At 37.0% G+C, this 24,154-nt stretch overlaps 1 protein-coding gene and 1 long non-coding RNA gene across 5 annotated transcripts; both read left to right on the forward strand.

Moving 5' to 3' along the window:
* The first annotated feature begins 5,598 nt into the window (after positions 1–5,598).
* LOC124165952 (ras-related protein Rab-24-like) lies at positions 5,599–22,470 on the forward strand. Of its 4 annotated transcripts, none has more exons than XM_046543498.1 (8): positions 5,606–6,373; positions 6,490–6,577; positions 18,821–19,015; positions 20,656–20,747; positions 20,831–20,957; positions 21,029–21,122; positions 22,086–22,136; positions 22,214–22,470. In XM_046543498.1, the coding sequence occupies exons 3-8, from the start codon at positions 18,908–18,910 to the stop codon at positions 22,318–22,320; spliced, it is 579 nt and encodes a 192-aa protein (XP_046399454.1). In that variant the 5' UTR covers positions 5,606–6,373; positions 6,490–6,577; positions 18,821–18,907; the 3' UTR covers positions 22,321–22,470. The 4 variants fall into 4 exon arrangements, with proteins under 4 accessions (XP_046399456.1, XP_046399454.1, XP_046399455.1 ...); XM_046543499.1 differs by having other exon boundaries at positions 5,606–6,268; positions 6,434–6,577; XM_046543497.1 differs by lacking the exon at positions 6,490–6,577.
* On the forward strand, positions 8,718–14,736 carry LOC124165953. Its single transcript, XR_006866364.1, has 3 exons — positions 8,718–8,784; positions 9,455–9,588; positions 14,682–14,736. It is a non-coding gene; the product is annotated as an uncharacterized LOC124165953 (long non-coding RNA).
* Positions 22,471–24,154: the final 1,684 nt, after the last annotated feature.

The raw sequence follows: 24,154 nt of genomic DNA on the forward strand, positions 1-24,154 counted from the left end.
TTTCTTTCATTAAAGTCGTCAATATATTTTAGAGAGCGAGAATATTAATTTTCAGGCTGCATCAAATAATATTCAGATTACGCGCAAAAATATATATCTGGGTCATTCGACCTCAATTCAACTAAGGTTTATCCCTTAGGGTATTATATTTCGATAAAAATTTTTGAATGGGTCAGTATCTCATCGTTGAAAAACAATAAGTAATAGCTTATTCGACCATTATGGCATGAGTAACTTGAAAATTATGTCATCCTAGCATATTTTCTGATCCAAATCTTCAGTACAGCTCTTGAATTAGGTTTACCAATTTTTTTTTAGTAATTTGTTTCAGTTATTAATATAAATAAGAAGCGGCGTTGATAATTTATAACCGAAGTTGTGGTCAAAATAATATGGTCTAAAGTAGCTCTCTCATCAAGAGAGATGTATATAACCCTATGGTATGTATTTCAAATGCAGACGCCGAAACGCTGAGGGGGAGAAAAATTTAAATGATTATTATTTTTTCCAAAACTTCATTTATGAGTCTCTACTAAATTATAATTTTGGAAAAGCATGGTAGGTAGTCAAGATAAGGAAATAAAAACTTGAGCCAATTCCGAGGAACGTTTGAGAAAATTTTATCAACATTTTCAAAATATTTTAATACAAGAGTAATAAGATAGCCAAATCATTCAATTGTAGACAAATGTCTAAGCTTAAAAATAAGCCCGTTATGATGGTTGTACGACAATAACGCTCTTTTGAAAAAAACGCGAAAAATTTTAAATGCGCATAAAAAGCACAATTTTTCCTAAAACGGTTTCGGAGCACTCAGCTTGAGGTGAATAAAGACCCAAATAGAAACATTCATCAAAATCTGATACCATAAGGAACGACTGAGGTGGAATGACACACCATAATCATTTTACATTAACGATGTAACAGTATCTAAAGTCATGGAAAAAACTTAATTATCACTTGATTCCCATACTTTTCATGAGTTGGTTGTGAAATCTTTCCAGGATTAAAATACGCAAGCTCCAAGAGTTTTCCGATGAACTTTAGTTATGCAACCATAAAATCCTACGTCGCTTTTCGTCAAATTTTTATCAAATTTATCGGACATAAATTTGTTTGCAAGCAATTAGCGGTCACTGAAAAAGGATACTAAGGTTAGATATATTTCATCCCTACGGAGTAGATTCCACCATAAACTTTATATTATATCGAAGGTCTCGCGATTCATTCATTAACCCTTCACCAGTGACGTAAAATATTTTTTACACTACCAGTGACGTGCGGTCTGGAAGGCCGCAATAAAACAAAAATTCGTAAAACGTTGCAAAGTAATTTTTATTATTTATTTTAATGTTTCTTTGACTTCTCAACCATTATAAAACTTATATTTAATGTTATGCATTCCAAACATACGAAACAACTTTTTCAGCAAAAATCGTAATTTGATACAGAATCAAAAAAATTATATGAAAAACACTTGAGTTATTATTTTAACTATGGTACTTTTTTAATCAAGTACTTTAATTATCCACGTTATGCAACTAAAATGCTTCCTTGCACATCATTCATTACTATTATTCTCTAAAAATCAGTAGGAATTGTTTCTTGACAACTTTTTGAATTATCTCCACCAGCATTACGTTTATTAGTTTATTCCAATTTATTGACGTGAGGGCTCACAGGCCGCTACTAAAATTCAGTTGCGAATTTTTAGAAATAAAAAAATAAAAACGTTGAATTTAAAGAGTGCTCTATGTCCTTATTATACAAAATTACGACGCTCACGAGGATTATAGATGTTTTGTGATATCAATTTTGAAAATATTCATAATTTTAGAAACGTAGCGGTCTCTCAGACCGCACGTCACCGGTTAAGGTTTAAATCATCGTTTTAACCCCTTACAGCGGGAGAGACGTAATAATTTGAGATGCTGAATTGCCTGTTCTTCCAAATGAACCCTCTAGATTTCCAGCATCATTGAAATACATCGACGTTCCAATGATATCGGTCACCATGCTCATCCATAAGAGGACTAAATAGACATTTAATTCGGTGGCGCAGTTCGAGAGATCACCCAGTGGGAAACCCGAGTACCATGAATAATGTGAATTCATCCGGAAAACCGGATATCCATAAATAGCTCTCAATGGAGATTGGAGGAATCAAATAATCGTATCCTGGACGTGACGCAACCACCATTACTCACTCGACCTTCGCCCATTTTATTCCGACGCTGAACAGGACTTGGGATGATAGGGGACATATTCCTATCTTTCGCACCACGTGCGGCCTCGATAACATTAAAGATAATTCTCAACGATATTTAGAAGGTTATAAAAGAATAGTAGGTAACAAAGAAAATCCTAAATTCAACCGGTAATCTTCCTCTTTTCCGCTGGTTAAATCAATCTGAAGGCCAGTGCTTCTCAATTTTTTCTGATATTCCAATATAACAACGTAACTGCCAAAATTAGGCCAAGAATGTTCATAGCGATGTCTTCAAAATGAGAGAAATTTGAAATTATCGATAAAATGTTACTACTTCCACAATAAAAATTATAACATAAGTACGATCAAGTCTTCGGCCTTCGGAAAAGGGGATTAAAAATATATCCTAGTTAAATAATCATCAAAATAATAAGGGAATATAAAAAATTCTTTAATAAATTGATGTTCCACCCCGACCATATGGTATAGTTGAAGATAAGTATCACAGTGCAGGGATTGAAGAAGAGCGGTTGACTAAGGAATGGGAGAGCGAAGGGATGAAGGTCACGAGGACATCGATCACGCCATCATGAAAGGGTCAATGAGAACGCCACAGTTGCCAGAGTGACTGTGAGGTCGTGTATGAAAGGAAAGCTTGAGGATGAATGAAGAGGCCAGATCATAATCTGTAACTTGTTCAGCATTACATAAAATCTTACCCTCTATCAAGAAGACCAAGATCATGGTACTTGATGCAGGCCAATAGGGATGCAGGAAAAAAGAACCGTAGAAAAAAAATGAACTGGTAAGGAATATGGGGAAATAAAGGGCAGTAGCATATCAACCCTAGAGTTTTAATACTAGGTCCTTAATTGATAAGGAGAATGAGTCTATCCCTTTAGCTTCAGTCACGAATGGAGAAGTACTCGAAAATCGCGAGTGAAACAGACTAGGAACTTTCATATGGGCACAATAAAAATTAGCAACTTCTTAATTTTAGCAGACATCCACTGACCAGCCAACCATGAAATGTTACTGAGCCTAAAATACACCACGGAACGAGTAACTTTTAAATTCGCGTTTACGGGTGCAAAATTACTTACTTCAAGGGTGAAATTCGCCATGAAAAAAATTTTATTTTGTTTAGCCAGTATTCCAACCCGGATTCCCCAATTTCCAGTCAGATATGCTACTAGTTACACTATCTAGCTATACTTCTCATCCTGAGTAGAATTCTAAGTACGAAAATTCATAAATAAATCATTCGTTTTACCCTGGATTTTAGCCAAGATTCCCCTATTTCGCTGCGAGAGTTCAACCAATTTGTAATTTAATGTATATGCAGTCATGTATTGATAACTGGAAGCTTATAAAAAGGTTTTAGCTAGTACATACAAATTGTCCATCAAATTACCTACGAAAATTTTTAATTGAAATTTTATTTTAATGTACACTGAAATTCAGTGGCTGCAGAAAATTCTGCAATCATAATTTTCCACCAGTTAAAGCTATGAACTCATTGAATTTATAAGACGAAATTGAAGGGTTCTTGTACTCTACGGCTGTATGGCCCACTCATATATTCAGACTCAAGGCTTTCATTGAACCACAGATTATTATTGTCTTAACGACAGGTATGATGGTCTTAAAATGATATTTTACCGCGAAAGCTTATCATCTGACCAATTTCTAAGAAAGAATTATTGAAGTTAGGTAATATACTTGTGTGAGCGACCGACAGCTGAATTAAACTTCAAAAATAGGAATAGGTGGTCGTTTGTTTAAGGAGGCTGTAACATAGACGCTATACGCATCCCGACATGAGAGTAGGCATATTTCATATAGAAGGGTATTTGTCTCATTTCAACGACATGTTTTGTCTGTTACCCTTCTTTCGACAAAAGACGTATGCACAGTTAAATGTATGTAGGTACACGAATTGATTTTTCATTCTATGTATAAATTATTTTTGAGAATAATCCTTTATGCTCGGGTATCTAAGTACCTCCAAAAATGTTTTGGTTCAGTGATTCACGATAAGAATAACTTCTGCCACTATAATAACAAAATATGTAACTTTATTTCCACCAAAAAATCTTTTGATTCCTAAAACACCAAATGAAACCGAATGAACTACATCAGAGTAATCTCCAAATGACAGCACTGATTCTCCACGGCGAGTGCAGTTAAATAGACCGCGCCACCACGAAAAGCCTTGTAAATTCCGAAAAAATCGAAGGGAGTCGCGGGTTGTTTAAATATACCTAAACGCATCAAGCGAGTCGATGTGATTATCCTTCACGTTTAAACCTGAAGTTTAAATAGTTTTCGTGAAGAAGAAATCTAGATTAATTACCAATAATGTGTTATTATGTGATAGTCGATGTAAAATTCAGCGTTAGTTGAAATAACTCTTTCAGAACCAACATAAATACTTTACATAGAAGTTACTTTAGCCTTGAGAAACACCCTAATTTTTATGATATCAAAATATTCTGCAAGCAATGCTATATTTCACTCTGAACGTAGGTTTTCGCAGCGGGAGGCATCTTTGCTAACGGCTTCCGGGTGCAGCTGCGTGTTGCGCTTTGTCGTGCAAGCTTTCGCGACCGTTACAGGACGCATCATCAGGCGATGAATGAAGGCGAAATTACGGAATTGGTGGTCAATTAATATACTCGTCCAACCTCCCCCATCCACCGGAGTAGTACCCTATATTTCACTCCTTGCATTTTAATGTATGCACTTGAGAAAAAAATATTTTCGTACGACTCGTTCATATTTAAGATATCGTGACTTCGTCGAAACTTTGAGGACTAATCAAAAAAACTACTTAATACATAGATATTTGTTTTGCTATTGTTTATTTAAGAAAATAAATATATTATATCACTGCATTTGCAAATTGTAAACTTATTTTTTAAACCAGTTTTATGTTCAAAGCCTCCCGTTCCACCTCTTAAAAAAGGTCTCTTGACAAGTACTAACTTAGTTCCGATTCACCATTACGACGTATTTCCACTGAGTCAACCTGCCAACGATTGAGTATAAGCACAAATGAACTGACAGAAAATTCGGGTTTGAGAACAGGGACGCCGACTTACAAAAAATATTGGGGGGGCCCAAACCGGGGATCCTTCCCCGGGAAATTTTATAAGTAGTGAGTTTTAAGTTTTTTAAGCATTTTTGAAGAGTCATATGATCAACATTAGAACACTGAGAACTCTAATCTCGATATCTGGACACTCCGGTGAAAATCGACAAGCCTGACACTTTTTTCCTCACACCCATAACGAATTATTGAGGGGACTCGCGCCCCCTCAAGCCCCATGGAGTCGGCGCCACTGTTTGAGAATATCAACTCCATCTTTCCAAGTACACGTAAATCTGCGTGATGGTTTTGAAGAGGCGACTGAGAATGAAAACGTGACATTGAAAACTGTCTCCAGTAAAAAAAGTTGTCAGCTACGAGGCGAATTGACTTCATATCGAAATAGAAACACCATCCGCTAACTTCTTAAATTGCTGAACATAGATGATGTTCAAGCGCTTATACGTCACCGAAATGGAGGAGTACAAAAATGAGGTTTTCATAGCTGAGCATAGATGATGTTAAAGCGCTTTTACGTCACCGCAATGGACGAGTAAAAAAAAATTAGGTTTTCATCAAATTAGATAATGCTCAAAATTATGCCGAAAAATTTACCGGTAGATTTTCTTCCCAGAATCCAACTTACAACAAAAATCGAGAAACAAGTGGTAAAAAAATAAGTGAGCTGACAGCTGCCGATCACGAAGTATACAAGCGCTTCCGATATTTTAACTTAGGCGCCAACAACGAAAATCAAGTCACCGCGTTGGCTAGTAGATAATATTTCCACAGTGGCGCTACTTCCAACTCAAAGGTATGTAATCTCGAAAAGCTTTCTAATCATATCGGTCATATCTTTCAAAGTCGAGCCAAGAGCACAAGTGTGGCTACAGATAATGACATCGGGTACACAGAAAGATTCACCCTGCTAGCAGAAAGATTCACACAAGGCTGCCAAGCCTCACCCGGTAAATTGAGGATTCTAAACTACATTTATCAACAGTACTAAAGAAATTTCAATGACAGAGCAAGTACACAGGCTCTTCCAACCGAGAGCTGAAGGCTTCAATCGGGTAAGTTTTTGAAATTGCACCACTCAGGATCTTATTTTCTATCCGCATCGGTCACCTCAGGCAGGTAGGCAGTATCTTCGGCGAGAGTAAATTCGGAGGAACTTTATTATTAACAGAAGCTGTCGATAAGACTAGAGCAGCAGTTCGTCTCGAAAAAAGTGTAATCAAACCAAGACATGTACTATGAGCTCAAAATATCTGGAGGTGAGTTTTGCTTAATTAGGTACCAAGTAAATGGATTCTACAATAACATTTACTCCAAGACATTGACAATAACACGTGAGGCTCAATCGTGCTCAGTGGCGGATACATATGGGGGCGGAGGGGGCGCACCCCCCTCCCTTGCGGTGATGCCCGCATTGCCGAACATTGTACCACAATTGTAACTTTCCTACACCATAGATAGCATAGTCTTATATATGCGTAAAATCAGTTAAAATAAAACTATCTTAAATTTTGCATGTAACTTGACTATTTTTCATTACGATATAAGTATAGGTAGCTCAAAATATCTATTGCGCCTCCCCCTTGGGTTTTTTCTGCATCCGTTACTGGTCGTGCTCGATCTCAATTCAAGGAGAACCGAACCCGAACTTACTTGCTTAAGTAACAAAAGATGTGATAGAAAAATTCACGACACAAGCGGCTCCCTTTGATTTTCTTATCCAAAATTTATTAAAAGATGTGTGACATTAAGAAATTTGAAAATGACAGATAAAGAGATATTTTAAAATGTATTCCATCTGGGTAAAATGACTGATTTTCTTGTGGAACGAACGCAGTTTGGGTGAAAAATATGCTATCGTATAACGGTCGCAAATATTGAGACTAACACCAAACGTACCACTTAATTAAAGATTAATTAGCAGTGATGAATAACCGGGTTTCGAAACCAGATGTCATCATAAGGTCTGGACAGTAGGGCGGATCGCAAAAATCGATTTTTTTCAAATCCATCTGGCCCAATGAAAAAAAGTTGTGGGACCGATCAAAAATAAGGCCTGAAAAATTTGAGACCTGTACGTGAACCCCTGACCCTCGCTCAAATGCAATTTAGGGGGGGAGGGTCAAAATTCGAATAATATAAAATTTTATGGTCATTCCCTATAGATTTTGCCGAGTTACTGCCCTTTTCAGGACAAATATTTCGTGCATTTTGACGTATCTGCCACCGTGTAGCCACAAAATGCCTAATTTGAGTCCGCGTCCGCGAAGAAAATATTCCAACGCCCACGCAGCGTCGCGGATACCAGAGCCGCAGGCCGATCCCTTCCCCTCCACGCTCGCTTCTCCCCCTCCCACGCCTCTAACACAGCAAAATTCATCCCGCGCATGCTGCTAGGAGGTCGTTTATCTCAGAGTCCTCTGGATTGTTGATAATACACTACAAAGTTGAGTCGTCGCATCCTACCATCTTTGTTCTCTGCACTCGTTGTTTACGTTATGAAAGTGAATGTGGCCGGCAGTTGCTCGGCAAGATTTTCCGTTATTTGTAGTAGAAATACGGCACAATAAGTTGTAGTTCGGCTCCTAATTGATACATTAGCACCAAGGACGTGTTTAAAAATTTTATTTTCCCTCAAAATATTGAGAGAAGAGCGAAATGGCTTCAAATATGCCGAAGGGACAAGTGACACCAAACAACGTCTTCCCGCCTACGTGAGGTAAGTTTTTCTACACATAATGGTTCCTTTAATACTATTACCTTAAATTTTTAATAGTGCTGATCCACATATTCCAATTATTAGGTTTGAACTGTGTATAAGTAGTAATTTAAAAAAATATGTATTCCGGTTCAGATAATCCGGCGAGGTTCTTGACGAGTGTTTTTGTGCTTGTATGTTTTCTATTCATCAATAGAATATGTGAAATTTTGTGACTAAAATATAATATTTAGTCTGGGTTGCAGAGATGATTGACTTAGTTCTTTACTACGTACCAGAAAGTGTAACAATAACTATTAGTGCTGCTAGTTTTGTATTCAATAAAAATATTTGTTTTTGTCAATGCCGGTATTAGGTAATCTTACGGTCATTTACAACAATAAAGACAATTACGTTTTTGACTAGAATCTGCATATCCGGATACATATTAGTGGGCGAAACTCCGCTTTTCATTGCTTTATTTGTGTGTTGTTCATGAGAAGAATGACTATTATATTTCGAAGTAGTGTGAATGCTTAATTTTAGGATGCAATTAAAATCTCGACGAGTCGCTTTTGCGACTAATCTTTTCCTTGACTATTTCCGAATTTTTAATTCCAGTTTTGTTTGAAGAGGATTACATTCCTAGGGCTGGTTAAAACGGAAAAATACATCAACACCGAACTTTTGTCGTGGCCCAGTGCTTATACTGCTGTCTGCTCCTGTGTACTTGAAGTTTCAACATCTTTGGCCGAATATTTACTTGTGGTACGTATTCGAGCTTAGTAACTAATTGTAAAATATGGAAATATATAATTAATTAGGTTTTTCTGAAATGGCTTCAGTGATTATCAAAGAGGACGGTACCATTCATGCCTAATTATTGAGAGTTATTAAAAAAATATGGCTATGGATAACTAGGAGTTTTTGATTATTTCTTCGTACACCATTTCAATTTCAATGCGTTATTGTCAGTGTGTATATTATTCATGTACATTTCTCTAGAACTTATTGTTTTACTTTTATATTTACTTTTATTAAGCCTGTGCGTTTAATTGTGCTTTTATAAATCTTATATAAATAGTGATTATTAAGAGTGGAGTGGAAGCTTATTGTTAATGTGTAGATATAACTTATTCAAGACCTGATGCGGTATTGTGTGAAAATAATACGGTTTTAATGATATCTTGGAGATATCATGATTTCTGTTGCAATAAAAACTTCTTTAAATGCATTTCTTAGTGATATGTTGCGATAAACCTAGGATATTGTACTCCTAAATCCATTTATGGTGTTTATCCTAAGCCGTAGGGGGACTTTCTGCCATTTCCTTTTGCGTTGATTCTATATTCTAGTGATTAGTAATGTTTACCATTGCAATAAATTAATAAATTTGATTTGCATTATCACTTGCATGTTGCTGCTGCTGTTCAAGCAGGTTCCAAGGGTGTCATTTGGCGAGGGAGCAACATAGGAAGAACTAGTGCACGATGCTAAAATTACTGATTGGGCAAGTTCTACATTTTACACGAAATACCCTGACATTGAACGTTCAACTACCCTTTCTCACCAGTATGTATGAATAGGGAACCACATTGCTATTTATTTGTTTCTTAAGGGTTGAGGTTAGTGTCTGTAGCTTTGAATATATTTGTTGAAGGTAATTTGATGTTAAAGGTATTTGTTGAGTTCCTACAGGAAAATGGTGCACTGCAAAGTAAAAGCCAAAAACCTCATAATGAAAGTGGCATATAAATATTAGACACATTGGTTCTCTTTGAGTTCGAACTTAACTTTAATTGTAGTATAAGCTTTACTTTTTTTATGCATCACTGATTGGCTGAATTTTTATCATTTTATGATTGGCATCATTCTTTTCGAAAGATATTATGGCTTCATCGATAAACATGCAGAAGATAATTCATATTTAAATGTAATTTTTGGGTTTCTTGTTTAGTTCTCGTATTTGTTGTATAGAACACCGAAGAATCATTTTGTCTTCAGTAGATTACATTATAAGGGCCTACTATACTGTATGGTTGAAGTACAACAGAGTGTTTTAAGCATGCTGTAGAGTTGTAATTCTTACTTTCAATTTTCTACTTCAGCATATGGTTAAAATAATTTTGCAATAGGTCATTGCAACATGGTTGAATTTTTTAATCAATGATATTGTAAACCACATACTATGAAGCCACTGCTTTTTATCCTTCAGTCAAGTTTTAAAGTTCCAGTTACGAAGTACCCCCTTATTTTTGCAGAGGAAATTAGTATGTATGAAATGTTATTATATTCATGAGATTAATGCTGAAATCAAATTATAAATAAGTGCAACAGTCGTTCTTAGAGAGGGGGAATTCAAGCCAAAAACATGTTTAATCAAATTAAATATTGCAAGTAATATGATTCCATACTCAAATCCAAGTCGATATTTGGCTTCACCAACAAGTTGTCTCTTCAGACTCCTCTGTCCTCCATAATGTCAACCTTTTCCCCAACTCATCCCATGCCCTCAAACACTGGGTCATTGCATCTTAGTCTTGGTCTTTCTTGTGGGTGTCTTCCCTCTGGTTGACCTCTCCACACTCCTCACTTCTTCTTACATGACCAATCCATGCAATTCTCCTACTTCTGATCACAGTGACAATATCTTGTTTTATGAAGTTTCCTGCTCTATGTTTTTCAGTATTCTCCAAACCCCTTCGTCAAACGTTGGACCATATATCCTTCTCGATATTTAATTTCCAACAGTTATTTACTTCTTCTAAGGCTGCTGTGTTAGGGTCTTTACCTCAGCCTCATTTAAGAGCACTTGCTGTATTATGATAGTATACATTCTAATTTTTATCTATCTTGAGTTGATATATACCTGGAGTTGGTATATTAAGAAGTTGAATCTACGATAATTTTGATAGGCTCCAGTAGCATCTATTAGCTTAATTTATCCCCATTTGTATCTCTTCATCTATTTCATTTTGGCAGTTAATGGTGACTACCAAATACCAGCAGAGAAATGTTAGGCTCTGCCACTCTTCCAATTTTCATATATTTAGTTTTATCTTCAATTACCTGTAATCCTACTTTTATTACTATTCTACTTGGGCTACTGATTTGAGGTTACTTTTACTATAGGCTTTTAAGGCTACATCAGCAGCATAGGCCAATATATTTATTTTTCCTTCGATACTTGCCCTTCTTGGTATAGCTTCAGTTGCTTTCAAAGCTTTTTCTAGTGCCAAGTCTCTTCTTCATAATTGAGAATACTTCTTTTGATGGGTAAGTTTAGTTTTTTTGTGCATTAATGCACTGCAATTCAAAGATTCCTCCTTTTAAGTTAGTTTCTTTCCAGAAGTGTGGATTGCTTAATCCTTTTGGCAAATTACTACATTATATGTTGTACTTAAAGGAATATATATTCCATGACGGTGTTAATGGAGAGTGTAAATGTTGTTCATCTCATTGATTTGAGGGTACCATGAACATTGACTTGAACCCTTCACTGAACAGTTTTCTGGGGTTGAAATCTGTTCTTCATAATTACTAGTGTCTCTTTTGATAAGCAAGTTTGGTCTTGCTGTGCATAAATTCACTACTATTCTGAGATTCCTCTTATACAGTCAATTTTTTTCCATAACTATTGACTACTTAATCCTGGTCTGAATGTTATTATAATGGATGTAATACCGGAGGAAACTGTATGACACATTCCATGATGGTGTTAATGGAGATAGGTAAATGGTGTTCATCGTTATAATGAGGGTCATTAATTGGGGGGTACCTTCACCATTGACATGAATTCTTTGCTAAACAGTATTCTGGGGTTAAAATATGGGATACGTTTGAGAATACCTATTAAATGTGAAATCTATGAACCTATTCCGCTGTTTGGAATGTTTTAAAATGTAAATATTTTTTAAAGGGGGAGAGCATACGATGGTCGAGATTAGGCAATGGAGTAGTTTAATATGACTGTATGTCTTCAATTTGATAATATTTTTAGATGATCTGATAAATGTTGAAATATTTGTGTCAAGGAGTAATGGCAATGGCGTAACTAGGAATATGCTTTGGGAAGGATAGGATGGCCTGGGGTGGCACCCACCCCCCCATCAGACAACGAATCAGTCCAAGAAAATTTTTGAAGAATAACATTCCTGGAAATACATTTGAAATCATTTTGGCACTAAAGATTTAACTTTTAGTCGATGCAGTTCAATATATAAAATAATTATAAATAATTTTTTTATTTCTCTGAGGCTTTGGGGAGGGATCTTTCCCTTCCTCCCCCCGTAGATATGCCACTGAGTAACAGTGTTGTGGAATGTTAATGTCATATTATTCCTTTTTATAATTTTGTATGCTGACAGGAAGATTGCCATCTTGGTAATAGAATAAATTTCCCGAAAGCTGTCTGCCAATTGAAATTTAATTTATTAATTTCCTATTGCTCAAACCATGAATTATGATATAGAAACAAGTGATTGCATGTTTAATAAACATTTACACATTATAGAACTTTATCATGACTGTTGATTGTGAGAATTTGATGTATCACTGAGATGCTGTTCTTTAAAATTACTTGTGAATTAATGCTTTTGGTATAATTAACGAAATTTTATTTATATTTTTAATTACAGAGGCGGAATTCTGTACACCGTACCGACGATTGTCGGTGTCGGTAAGCCGGTCCTACCGATAAGTCTCGGTACGAGCGATTCAGGAGACACGTTTTACCGACGATTGTCGTTATCCCACCGACAGTTGTCGGTAAACCCGTCGGTACATACCGACGATTTCAAAACGCTCGGTAGGACCTACCGACAAATTTTTAGCAACATGGCGGACTTTTGTTTACACTTTTCGGCCTAAGCTGACGATTTTAAATCATAATCTACGACGCTAGATCCGTGGAAGCGCTCTAATTGTATTTTATTTATAATAAAAATGATTGATTAAACACTTGAAACGTAAAATTTACATAGTGGGAGCAGTATTTAACTTAACCAATGTTACACGTATATTACATTATGCGTTCGAATAGCGTTAGGTATTTTATATTATAAATATTCCGTAATTTTAAGTATGTAACGTATTGCTTTGCTTTTAAATTACTCACAACAAGACACGATAGGTATCTATTGTTGATTCGTAAAGTTTGGATCCGAAATTAATTTATATTTTCAATAAAAACGAATGCCTATTGATGCACTTTCAATGAAATATATACGTGGACATTTCGTTCACTTTTATATTAACTTCAATACCCTATGTGAGTGTCTGAGAATGGGGTTATTAATGAAAATAACACTCCTACCTTCGTAAATACTCTTGAGAGCATCATACAGCAACGACGAAATAGAAAAAGCATATTGCTACTATATTTTAGAAGAATATAAATGGCATCACTTAACTCCTCTCACTCTTTGACGTCGTTACCGGTGCACAAAACTTCCCGTTAAATTAATTATGAATTTACTTCAACATACTAACCAAACACCGTACGGGACTTCAAGATAGATTTTCATTATTACTATAAGAGCACTGAGTAGGTACGTACCGTGTATTCCATCGGTAGAAAGGGGCAAATAAAAATAATGATTGCACGAAACAAGGAAACATTTAATGAATTATTCATCATAAAACTACAAAAATTTCATTTCAACACGAGAAAACCTTCATACTTCCAACGGTATATCACAAATTAACACTGATCAAGCATATTTAGTCAAAGTCATATCAACGCAAAGTTTGAAATAACACACAAATGGTATCAAAATGCAAAAGTTAACACTTCCAAATAGATAGCGTAAAGTATGTCACTCAAGTTCACAATCACAACACTTGACGAGATGATACTGATGATACCTTCCGTAACATCCGCGGAATCTCGGTGTTTTTCTCAACGAATGTATTTTAAATAGCCCAAAATTTGAATTCAAGCGACGAAAATGTTTTCTAATTAAATAATTACCCTCGTGGAAGTATCGGACTTACGGCGAACAATGAGGCAAACGATGTAAACAAGCCGTGGCTCAAGATGAAGGTGCATTGTTACAATACTAATAAAAATAATTTCGTCACTGCTAATCGCAAGAATACGATTATAATAAGCGTAGGTGAACAATTATGTAGCAGACAAAGTCCTCTTCAAGACAATTATACTTGAAATTCCAATACATTGAGCACCAAATGTTGCCGGTCTTCTTCTATCAACGACCGTTGAATCCTTGAATATAAAGGCTTTTTTACTTGGGCTAGAAAAAATCCGATGGTAAATACAGCAAAATCTCGGAATACAAGCCACATCGCACCAACGGGAGTAAGAAATTGTGTTCGCAGAGTGATTAAATATCGTAAATATCTCACAAAGCAGTGATCAACTCTTTTTAACTTCTTCGCGGGCTGACGAATAACAAATGGCGTTTTCGGAGCCTCATTTGTTTAATGCAAATAAAGGAGAAATATGATTGGTCGAGGCGCCTAGCCTCGCGTGCGGGTTCCACTTTCGTACCGACAAAAGCATTACGTCACGAATTTGTCGGTTGCACCGACAATCTGTCGGTAGCGGCGCTTTGTGAATCACATTTCTATCGGTGCTACCGACGATCGTCGGTAGCTACCGACACCGACGATCGTCGGTATCCGTGTACAGAATTCCGCCCCAGGTTCATATACTCGAGTAGTCAATGTCATTGGTGGTAAAGGAAGATAGCAAAATTGAGAATAATGCAAGATGTGTGGCAGCTGTCATCACCTGTACATCATTCTCTCCTACTAATTTGAATCCATTTTAATAGAAATGTTACATCATGTGCACTTCAGATTTATTTATTTTGTTTATTTTGCATTATGTAAATAATCTTAGTTTCAATGAAATTGTTAAATCATTCTGGAAATCTTAAAATGTAACATTTCTGGTGTGTGTACATTATATACTTTGGAAAAATGTGATTTTTTCCTTTATATACCTCCTTTGATGATATCTTTTATGATCTGCAACTCTCGTGAAAAGTACAAAAATTGCATGTCAGCTTGTGACTTCTGTAGTTTTTCTTGTCTAATTTTGGGGTAGGATAATATTTCCGATTTGTCGGCACTAAAAATTGACCAGACTTGTCCTCAAATTCCTCGTATAATATCCATCGCGCTGTTTTCATGGAAGTTTACTCGGATATTACATGCGACATCTCTTCCGATCAGAAGATAACAATTCTCTCTCAGCTGATATTGGACTTTTCAAAATCTGAAATTATTCCTTTGACGAGAAAAAATCGCTATATAGTAGCCCTGAGAGCAGTAATAGTAGTTTTGGAAATAATTTACCCTGTTTCAGACATAAATATGAGAGTTTCATATCTAGAAAAACGTCCTGTGAAAAGAATCAAAACTTAACTGAAGCGCGAATATTTGTTATTTTTCACGATTTATAATTTACAAATTGATAGTAAAGTGTTCCTAGTACCTCAAGACTGAATATATTACAATTTATAATTACCGAAAATGCGACAGGAATCGCGTATTTATGAAAAAACTGGCATTATATCACTTTCCCCCATAAGACTCTATAGAGACGGAAGAACTAAAATGGCGGACGTCTCAATTCCCATAGTGGAAGTGTATGGAACGACTCGACCCTATGAGGGAGTAGTGTAGAGAACTGCCATCCAGAGGACTCTGGTTTATCTTTGATAATATAAATCAGAAGAAGGTAGAAGGTAAAAAGCGATGCGTAGTGAGACGACTTGTCCCTTATTTGGCGCCTCGTCGGCGTTAAACAAATCGATGTTACCAACTTTTAGAGAAGTGATGAAATAAATTTAGATCTGCGCACGTAGAAAAGGAGACTACGATCTTGAAGACGCCTCTCGAGAGGCTATGAAGGTGTGCGAACTATGGTGACGCGCTTTTCTTCCATTATGAATGTGACTAAATGGATTAAGCGGTACCACAGGAAGTACTAAAACTTACGGAAAATGCGAATAGGTCAAAAGTAGGGTTTTTGTTGAAGTACAAAACTCAAGCACTTTTGAGGGAACATTTTAAGTCATGCGATACTTTTGCGTGTAAGTGCAAGAAGAAGCATGAGGTTCCCCCTAATGAATAAGTATATTGAGATACCAGCGGACGAAACGAAAGATGATGGCTGCTGGATTGAACCCTAAAGAAACTCGACAACTGAGGAAAAAAGGGAGTCAAAGGAGAACGTTGAGTCATCATCGTCAATTCTTGGACGAGACAATAGTATCAAAAATTTTCTTCATCAATTCATCCGAAGAAAATTAAACTGGCGAGAAATTAGCCGATTTGTATCTCTATTTTCCTCATGAAATAAACATTAAGGACTATAACCTCAAATTGGATCATCTTCGGGGAAAATGCGTCTGCCAACTATGATAGAGGTATATGCAAGAACCAAGCAACAGCAATGATCGTTCCCGTAACTTTAGCTGACGCAAAAGTCATAACTTCGTAAGATATATCAAAGCTAGTGTACCAGAATTACTTACGTAGACTGAAAAAGATGCTAATTACTGTGAATAAGAAAAGAGAGGTGTCATCAAAGGGCCTTATTTTATTGGAATAAAAACTCTTGTCTGATGAAAAAAGGAAAGAGGACTTATCAATACAAGTTTAGAGGGGAATCTGTGGTGTTAGTTGAAGAAACAGGGTCCTTTTTTTGAGGTTTGCCTCCCCCGTTGGAGGATTGGCAAAAGTTATAAAATGTGCGATTATCGATTCCTTTCCGAGTGAAAATTAGATACACAGAATTAAAAAGGATTTGATTATGATGGTACCAAGCAAATACCGCCCAAAAAGGAGGCATCATCCCTTTGCTATAAGCATAATTCCAACATCCCTTGCAGTGTGGGTAAACTCTTCTCGGAATTCTCACCGGGTTAATTTTTCCATAATGGCCAACATTTCAAGCTCCGACTGAGGGCTCATCCTAAGGGATAAATTTTGTTGAACCCCGAAAGAGTTTACCCACATCATTCGCCGGGGAAGCATCAAATCGTATTTCATCGCTTACAGTGGTCTTTTTGCTAATTGCACTATGATGACTTGGATTTGCGACATAAACGTTGGGAGGGTAATGTAGGGACTCAATTTGCGTTTCTGCAAGGATGCGTTTGGCGACCAATCCGAGATTTTTTTAATTGCTGGATTTTAATATCGACATAAAGGCTGATGATGTATTGGAGAGAGACTCCGGTTCCTTCGGCTATATCTGAGCTTAGCGCTGTGGAATTTAAAAATCTATTGATGAAAGTTCAAATTTAAATTTCAATATTCCTTTTATTATACATACGGACGAGAGATTCACGAAAGAATTTACCAAAACTTTGTTGACAGCAGCAAAAGACGAGGAATGACACTAACATAAGAAATACAGAATGGAAAGCAGGTAATTGAGTAATTCCTTCGTGATTGTTCCTCACTGGATGATGCTGATACATCAAATATTAGTAATACTAACGAAGAAAGACGCACTTGGTGTGAATTTTGTTGCATCTGGAGCGTTCGAGAGGGGAGCGGGGAGGGTACGCCGGCGGCCTTCACCCTTATTCATCCATTTAGTCACAGCTGTAGGACAATACCGGAATAGAAATGCATAAACTAAGTTCACAAACCTTCATAGCCAATCGAGAGGCGTCTTCAAGATCGTAGTCTCCTTTTCTACGTGCGCAGATCTAAATTTATTTCATCACTTCTCTAAAAGTTGGTAACATCGATTTGTTTAACGCCGACGAGGCGCCAAATAAGGGACAAGTCGTCTCACTACGCATCGCTTTTTACCTTCTACCTTCTTCTGATTTATATTATCAAAGATAAACGACCTCCTAGCAGCATGCGCGGGATGAATTTTGCTGTGTTAGAGGCGTGGGAGGGGGAGAAGCGAGCGTGGAGGGGAAGGGATCGGCCTGCGGCTCTGGTATCCGCGACGCTGCGTGGGCGTTGGAATATTTTCTTCGCGGACGCGGACTCAAATTAGGCATTTTGTGGCTACACGGTGGCAGATACGTCAAAATGCACGAAATATTTGTCCTGAAAAGGGCAGTAACTCGGCAAAATCTATAGGGAATGACCATAAAATTTTATATTATTCGAATTTTGACCCTCCCCCCCTAAATTGCATTTGAGCGAGGGTCAGGGGTTCACGTACAGGTCTCAAATTTTTCAGGCCTTATTTTTGATCGGTCCCACAACTTTTTTTCATTGGGCCAGATGGATTTGAAAAAAATCGATTTTTGCGATCCGCCCTACTGGACAGGTTTGAGCAGGATTAATAACCTCATAATGGCATACGGCTTAAAAAGCCCAATTCGTGTTTGCTACAAATAAATGCAGAATTACTAAGGTCTTCTCGCATTTAGGACAACTATTTTCCATCAAAATAAGCTGGAAACCTTAATTTTCGATTGAAGAAAATTTTTGCTCGATTGGTATCATATTTAAGCTTAATTGACGAATTCGGATAATATCCCTCGAAAAAGTTTAAAACAAGCTCCGATATGATTTCTCTCTTTTTCTTCGAAACTCTTGGGAGCTATTTTTCTCTCCTAGACATCTTTATTTTGGGTATACAATCAATCCACTTGATTTCAAACTTCCTTCCGTTACACCATTTATTCTTCAAAATTCTCCTTTCTTAACCACCATCTTCCATTTTTACTGCCATGGAGAAGAATGCGCCAAAGTTGAGCGTTGTAATCTGCCAAACAGAAAAATGTAAAGTAGCGTTTCCCCAAACATTCTAATCGGTTATATCAAAATTGAGTTTCTTTTGTCATTATTTCAACAGATTTAGTACCTAAACGGTCAAGTGCCGAAGAGAAAAAATACATGATATTTATGTGGGAAACGTGAGCATAGATCTAACCCATTTGACATGACTGCAATAGGCCTGAAAGTGGTACTTCTGGGAAGTTCAGGCGCTGGAAAGACAAGTTTATTTGAAAGATTTGTCCACGACAGCAGAGGTGGACATGATTTACCGGTAAGTACGTCACACTTTTTTTAGAGCTCTGTGAGTTACCACCAGCTTAACAAAAGTATATCTCACTACTTAATACCTCCAATAGATAGCACAAGACAGCAATGATAGTACTATTCCATGAAGTTAAATTTATTAGTTTCTATGAAGGTAATGTTTCACTTGAACCTAGTATCCCAACTGAGATGTTACGTCTTACACCCATAAACAGCATTCGTCTCTGAAGTTTTCGACTCGCTTGCCACAAAGGTATCAAGAATCCTAATTATTAATCATTCAGCGATATTGGAATATTTTCTACCACAATTATAAGATAATGACGCTTATTAGAATTTTTCAGCGGTGAAACTGCTTAAATTAGCACTATGAGTAAAATAAATCAAAAAAGGTCTGATGTTGCGCAGAGAAACATCAGACCTTTTTTTATTTAACTTTTTTTTATTTTGATTAGGAACATTTGTAAAAGTACAATTTCGGAATCAACTTTTCGGCTGAAATTTTTCTGCGTTTGTCAAATAATTCTCAGCAACTCACCTACTATCGCGGCTCACATGAGACAATTTTTCGGTACCATAAACATAGAATTAAATAAAGAACGCTCATGATAATATATAAACAATCAATGCCAATTTCTATGAAGATATTAAGTCTCTAGCGAGTCAGTCAGTCTGCATTTTGCACAGTCACACTTTAAGGTTTATCTGAGCCATATCAAGTGCTAAAGGGATGGGTTTTGGTGCGCAGAATCTCTGCGCACACGTTTTAGACTTGGTCCCAGCGCTTTAGCTCGACATTGCGTTAAGTGCAACAACGATCAAAAACGGACCAAAAACAGCCAGCCCATTAAACGGGAGACAAACAGTGGCAAGCCACAATTAATTTCTATCTTCCCCCTGCAGCGGTTCCCTTTTCAAAACTCCAGCAAAGCTAGGCACTGGAATGCCACAATTAATTCCATGTCCCCTAAGCCCCCGTGACTATTACTCGCAATCGGCCCATGATTCACGCGACTGGGCCATGACAAGCAACAGGGTAACAACCAGTAGCTCAGCAAGGGTAACCTGGGTGCAGAGCACGCAGGTGGGCACTGCTAGTCCACACATTAATGTATAACTCCACTACCGGCCATGGTTTCGACACTCAATGTCATTTTTATTGCCATTTTCACCTTGAAAATGACATAAGAGTGTCGGAACCATGGTTGGTAGGGGAGTTATATATTTAAGTGTGGAAATTACCATTTGCTGTTTATATTTTACATTTTATCACGGATGTATTGTATTTCCACCACGCAAAGCCTGAAACGATTTTAAAGAACTCTCATTTCGCTCTTTTCAATCAGCCGCTAAAAATCCAGGTCGTTATTTCTCTCACCGTAGGCAACACTTCGTCAAATTCCCATCCACCGCATACTCTGAGGACTGCAGCCATGCTCTCAGCAACTTTGAGTGCTTGAAACAATTCTTCATGATAACATGTTTCCGAGCTACATTCTCCTTTCATCATCATAGCATAAAAATTATATATTTTGCACTTAGTACATCTTTCACTGACTGACCACCTCGTTATTTTCTTGAGGGGGCTTTCATATTCTCAATTCGCGAGAATGAAGAAACTATTATAAAGTAAATATCTTTTTTCAGACTGTTGGAGCTGACTTCGCGAGAAAAACGCTTATTTCATCGACAGGCAATAAGTACGTGCTAGGACTTTGGGACACGGCAGGTCATGAAAGGTATCTTTTTTCTGCCCTACTTAACTTTTCAATTCATTTTCATCACTTCCAGTCAATTTCATCAGTACGATATTTCTTCTCAGATTTGATTCAATGATAAGACTATTTTATCGTGGAGCCAGTGCGGCTATAGTATGTTTTGATTTATCTAGCGAAGAATCTTGGGAGAAAGCCAAATCCTGGATGAGCGAGCTACAAGCGAAGGAGGAGGTACTCGATTTAAGCCTGGACTTTTGTATCCCTCACTAATGACTTTCACTAATTAAATTTACTTTTCACAGGCATGTAAAATATATTTGTGCGGTACGAAGCTAGACCTCTTGAATGCGAAGCAAAGACAGCAAGAGGCACAAAGAGTAACGTTATTCGCCAAAGGTGAGCTTTTCCCAAAATTTTACACGATTTGAAAATGTCCTTTCCATCAACCACCACGATTAAGATTAATAATTGACCCATTTGAAGTCGTTCCAAACCCGGCCAGTAATCAAGCATAATAAGTAATCGAACTATCGGCGACGATTGCTTCTTGTTGGAATATTGTTTCAATCGATGCGTTTTACAACAGTAATTCTTCTGGCAGGAACCTCCTAGATCATTTTGATAAATCGCTGCATTTAATAAATCATTATTGCCGACCTGCGGCGGCCTAAGTCCTCGCCTGCTAAACCAGAGGTCGAGGGTTCGAGTCCCGACTGGTTAGGTTACTTCCAACCAGGGCATAGGTGTTTGTGATAGTGTATGGTTAGCTGTGTGAACCCCCTATATATAAGCCGTTGTGCGTTATAACCTGCTCTCGGGGTACTTCAAAAAAATCAATAAATTGCACCAAGCATCCACAAAATTTACGATTTTTGTTATCAATGACGCCTATTCTATCGACTACTTTCCTCCATTCAATAATCGCGATTAGCTGCTATTCTGATGCATATATATATGCAGACATATTTCGATTCATATCCACGAAACATCATCGATATATTGATAGAGAGAGTACATTCCTTTCGGATTGAACGCCGGAAATAAATGTTTTAGTGTGCCCGATTCTTCAGCGCGCGTCTTCTCGAGATGAACTCTAGACGTAGCATGAGTCTGAAATACCGCAGTCCTCTGTCTTCATGAAGACACAATGCAGGCGACACACAGTCAGTAATACTTACTTTACTGTGAGCAAATTCCCCTTTCGGATAACACCCACTATGGGGGTAATTGGCAAATACTCAGCCCCCCAATTCGGTTCCTAGCGTAGATAACTACGACTAGAATTTAAGCCGCATGACTCTCATGCACGCACACTCCAATAATCCAAACTAATTAATGGTCTTTTCAATTATTTTTCAGAAATCAATGCGAAATACATAGAAACATCCAGCCACACGGGAAAAAACATAGGTAACTTCAAGCATTAGAATATGCATTTTTAAATTATTGATCAACTTTGTTTTCATTGTCTCTTTCTTTCCTCACAGGAAAACTCTTCCAAATTATCATTGAAGACTTTGAAAATAATCCATCCGGCAAGGTGATAGAGAACATACTCCTTACAGGAGAAAACGTGGAGAGGAAATGCTGCTGAGTGACTGAGACTTTACTGAGTTCAAGAGGGCCCGAAACATGAACTGAAAAATTGATCTCTTTTACAAATAATTCTCAAATATTTTAAGAATTTTTCTACAGTGTTACGAATTGCTAACTTATTTTTAACATAATAAATTTTTTACCATTGCGACGATTTTTGACTGAATACCAAGATAAGAAACCGATTGAATATTGGCCGTCACTCTATGGAAAGGGTAGATGAGTAATTTTTAGCATGGGCACTTAAAAATAAGGCTCAATACCTGACCTGGCTTGATTTCACTTTGTAATTAGAGAGAAAGTCGAATCATGTACACAATGCACATTGTACGGCTGAATTTCGACATTCATACACTGTATTTCGTCGTTGAGTCAACAATAGCTATTAGAGTTCTAAATTTTTCGCAAATATCCGTCTCTAATTTTAAAAAAAACTAATAAAAGTATTCGTACTGAGCGAAACGGTTCGATTAATGGTCGAAAGAAACCTGATGGAGAGAACACGGCATTTGGATTGTTGAACAATGCTTTGAGATAATCTCTTACAACTGGGGTACTAAGATATAAAACCTTCATGCACCGTCTTTTAAATCACCTGATACGAAATAACTCCCATAAATAGGATACCACTATTAAAATTACCACAAAAACTAATGAGATATATTACGAACCGTCCGGTAATTACGATTAACTCGTGAAATAAGTTAATGCGAATGTATTTGACGATGCGAATATTGGGCGATCCGCAGCGAAACTACCTCAACTTCTTCATAATTTGTACATGTTTTGTTCTGAAGAGTTGCTAAATTTTTAAATATATTTTATAATAACAGAATACAATGCACTTTTTCAAGCGTAATCGACCGGAAAAGAAAGAAAACATCACCGCTTATTATTTCTTTTCACTCGCTCTGTCCAGTGGTAAACTATAATGCTACAAATGTGAGAGTCTCCTGCCCTCCAAAAGCGAATTGCTCTGGAGTATATACAGTCGAGTTCAACAGAAATTGCAATGAATCAGATGGCGCTTACCCAAAATTGGTGTTAACGAATAAATAGCATTGTACTAAGAACCAAGAGGCGAAATAATAAGTCACATCCATCGTCAAAATCATTTTCACTGCATCCATAAGGTTATCAGATGCTCAAATAGCCGCTGATAAGATTCTCTGAACAGTTGGTATCAGATATTGGCCCAAGACTAAATTAGATAATGATAAAAATTCTAAAATCTGTCATATTTGATGGAGATAAATCCTGAATGTAACTCACTCCTTTTGTTATGCCCCTAAGTTTATGAAAAACTGTAAACCACTATTTATTATATGAATACCATCTCATGTGATACTGAAAGGTGCGAATAGTACGTTCTTGCAGTGACAAGAGATCCTTCCAAGACTTTATATTTGGCTAATTCCACTGCACAAGCCGACGGAATTCTGGCTGATCAGCGACGCATCAATCATTTTCAGTATAATTAGAGAGAATGAATTAGGAGAAAAAATATATTTTTTACCAAGAAACATGAAAAATCATTGCCAATGCTATTTGTAGGACTTAATTATAACGTTATGAATGGATGCCCGAAAACCAAATGCATGCATGTATAAATGGGTTTTCCACTTGCATTAGTAAAATCATCACATCATTGCAACAAGGACCATTTCTGACGATAGGAGGGGGACAGCCACAAAATAAACTCAAAAAAGGACAAAGGTAAGAGTTTATATTTTAACCCATTACCTTATGAGACTCAATTTCTTAATATATACGTCAGTGGCAAAACTATGACGGGTGTGGGGGATAGATCCCCCCAAAAGCCTCAGTGAAAT

Source organism: Ischnura elegans, chromosome 9 (assembly GCF_921293095.1).
Source record: "Ischnura elegans chromosome 9, ioIscEleg1.1, whole genome shotgun sequence".
NCBI classification, from domain to species: Eukaryota; Metazoa; Arthropoda; class Insecta; order Odonata; family Coenagrionidae; genus Ischnura; species Ischnura elegans.

What these genes read in the sequence shown, in the direction of transcription:
- LOC124165952 (XM_046543498.1), top strand. Translation starts at nt 18,908, where the DNA reads ATGACTGCAATAGGCCTGAAAGTGGTACTTCTGGGAAGTTCAGGCGCT. An exon ending in GAGGTGGACATGATTTACCG is followed by an intron (nt 19,016 to 20,655) that starts GTAAGTACGTCA and finishes ATCTTTTTTCAG; the next exon opens with ACTGTTGGAGCTGACTTCGC. An exon ending in GACACGGCAGGTCATGAAAG is followed by an intron (nt 20,748 to 20,830) that starts GTATCTTTTTTC and finishes ATTTCTTCTCAG; the next exon opens with ATTTGATTCAATGATAAGAC.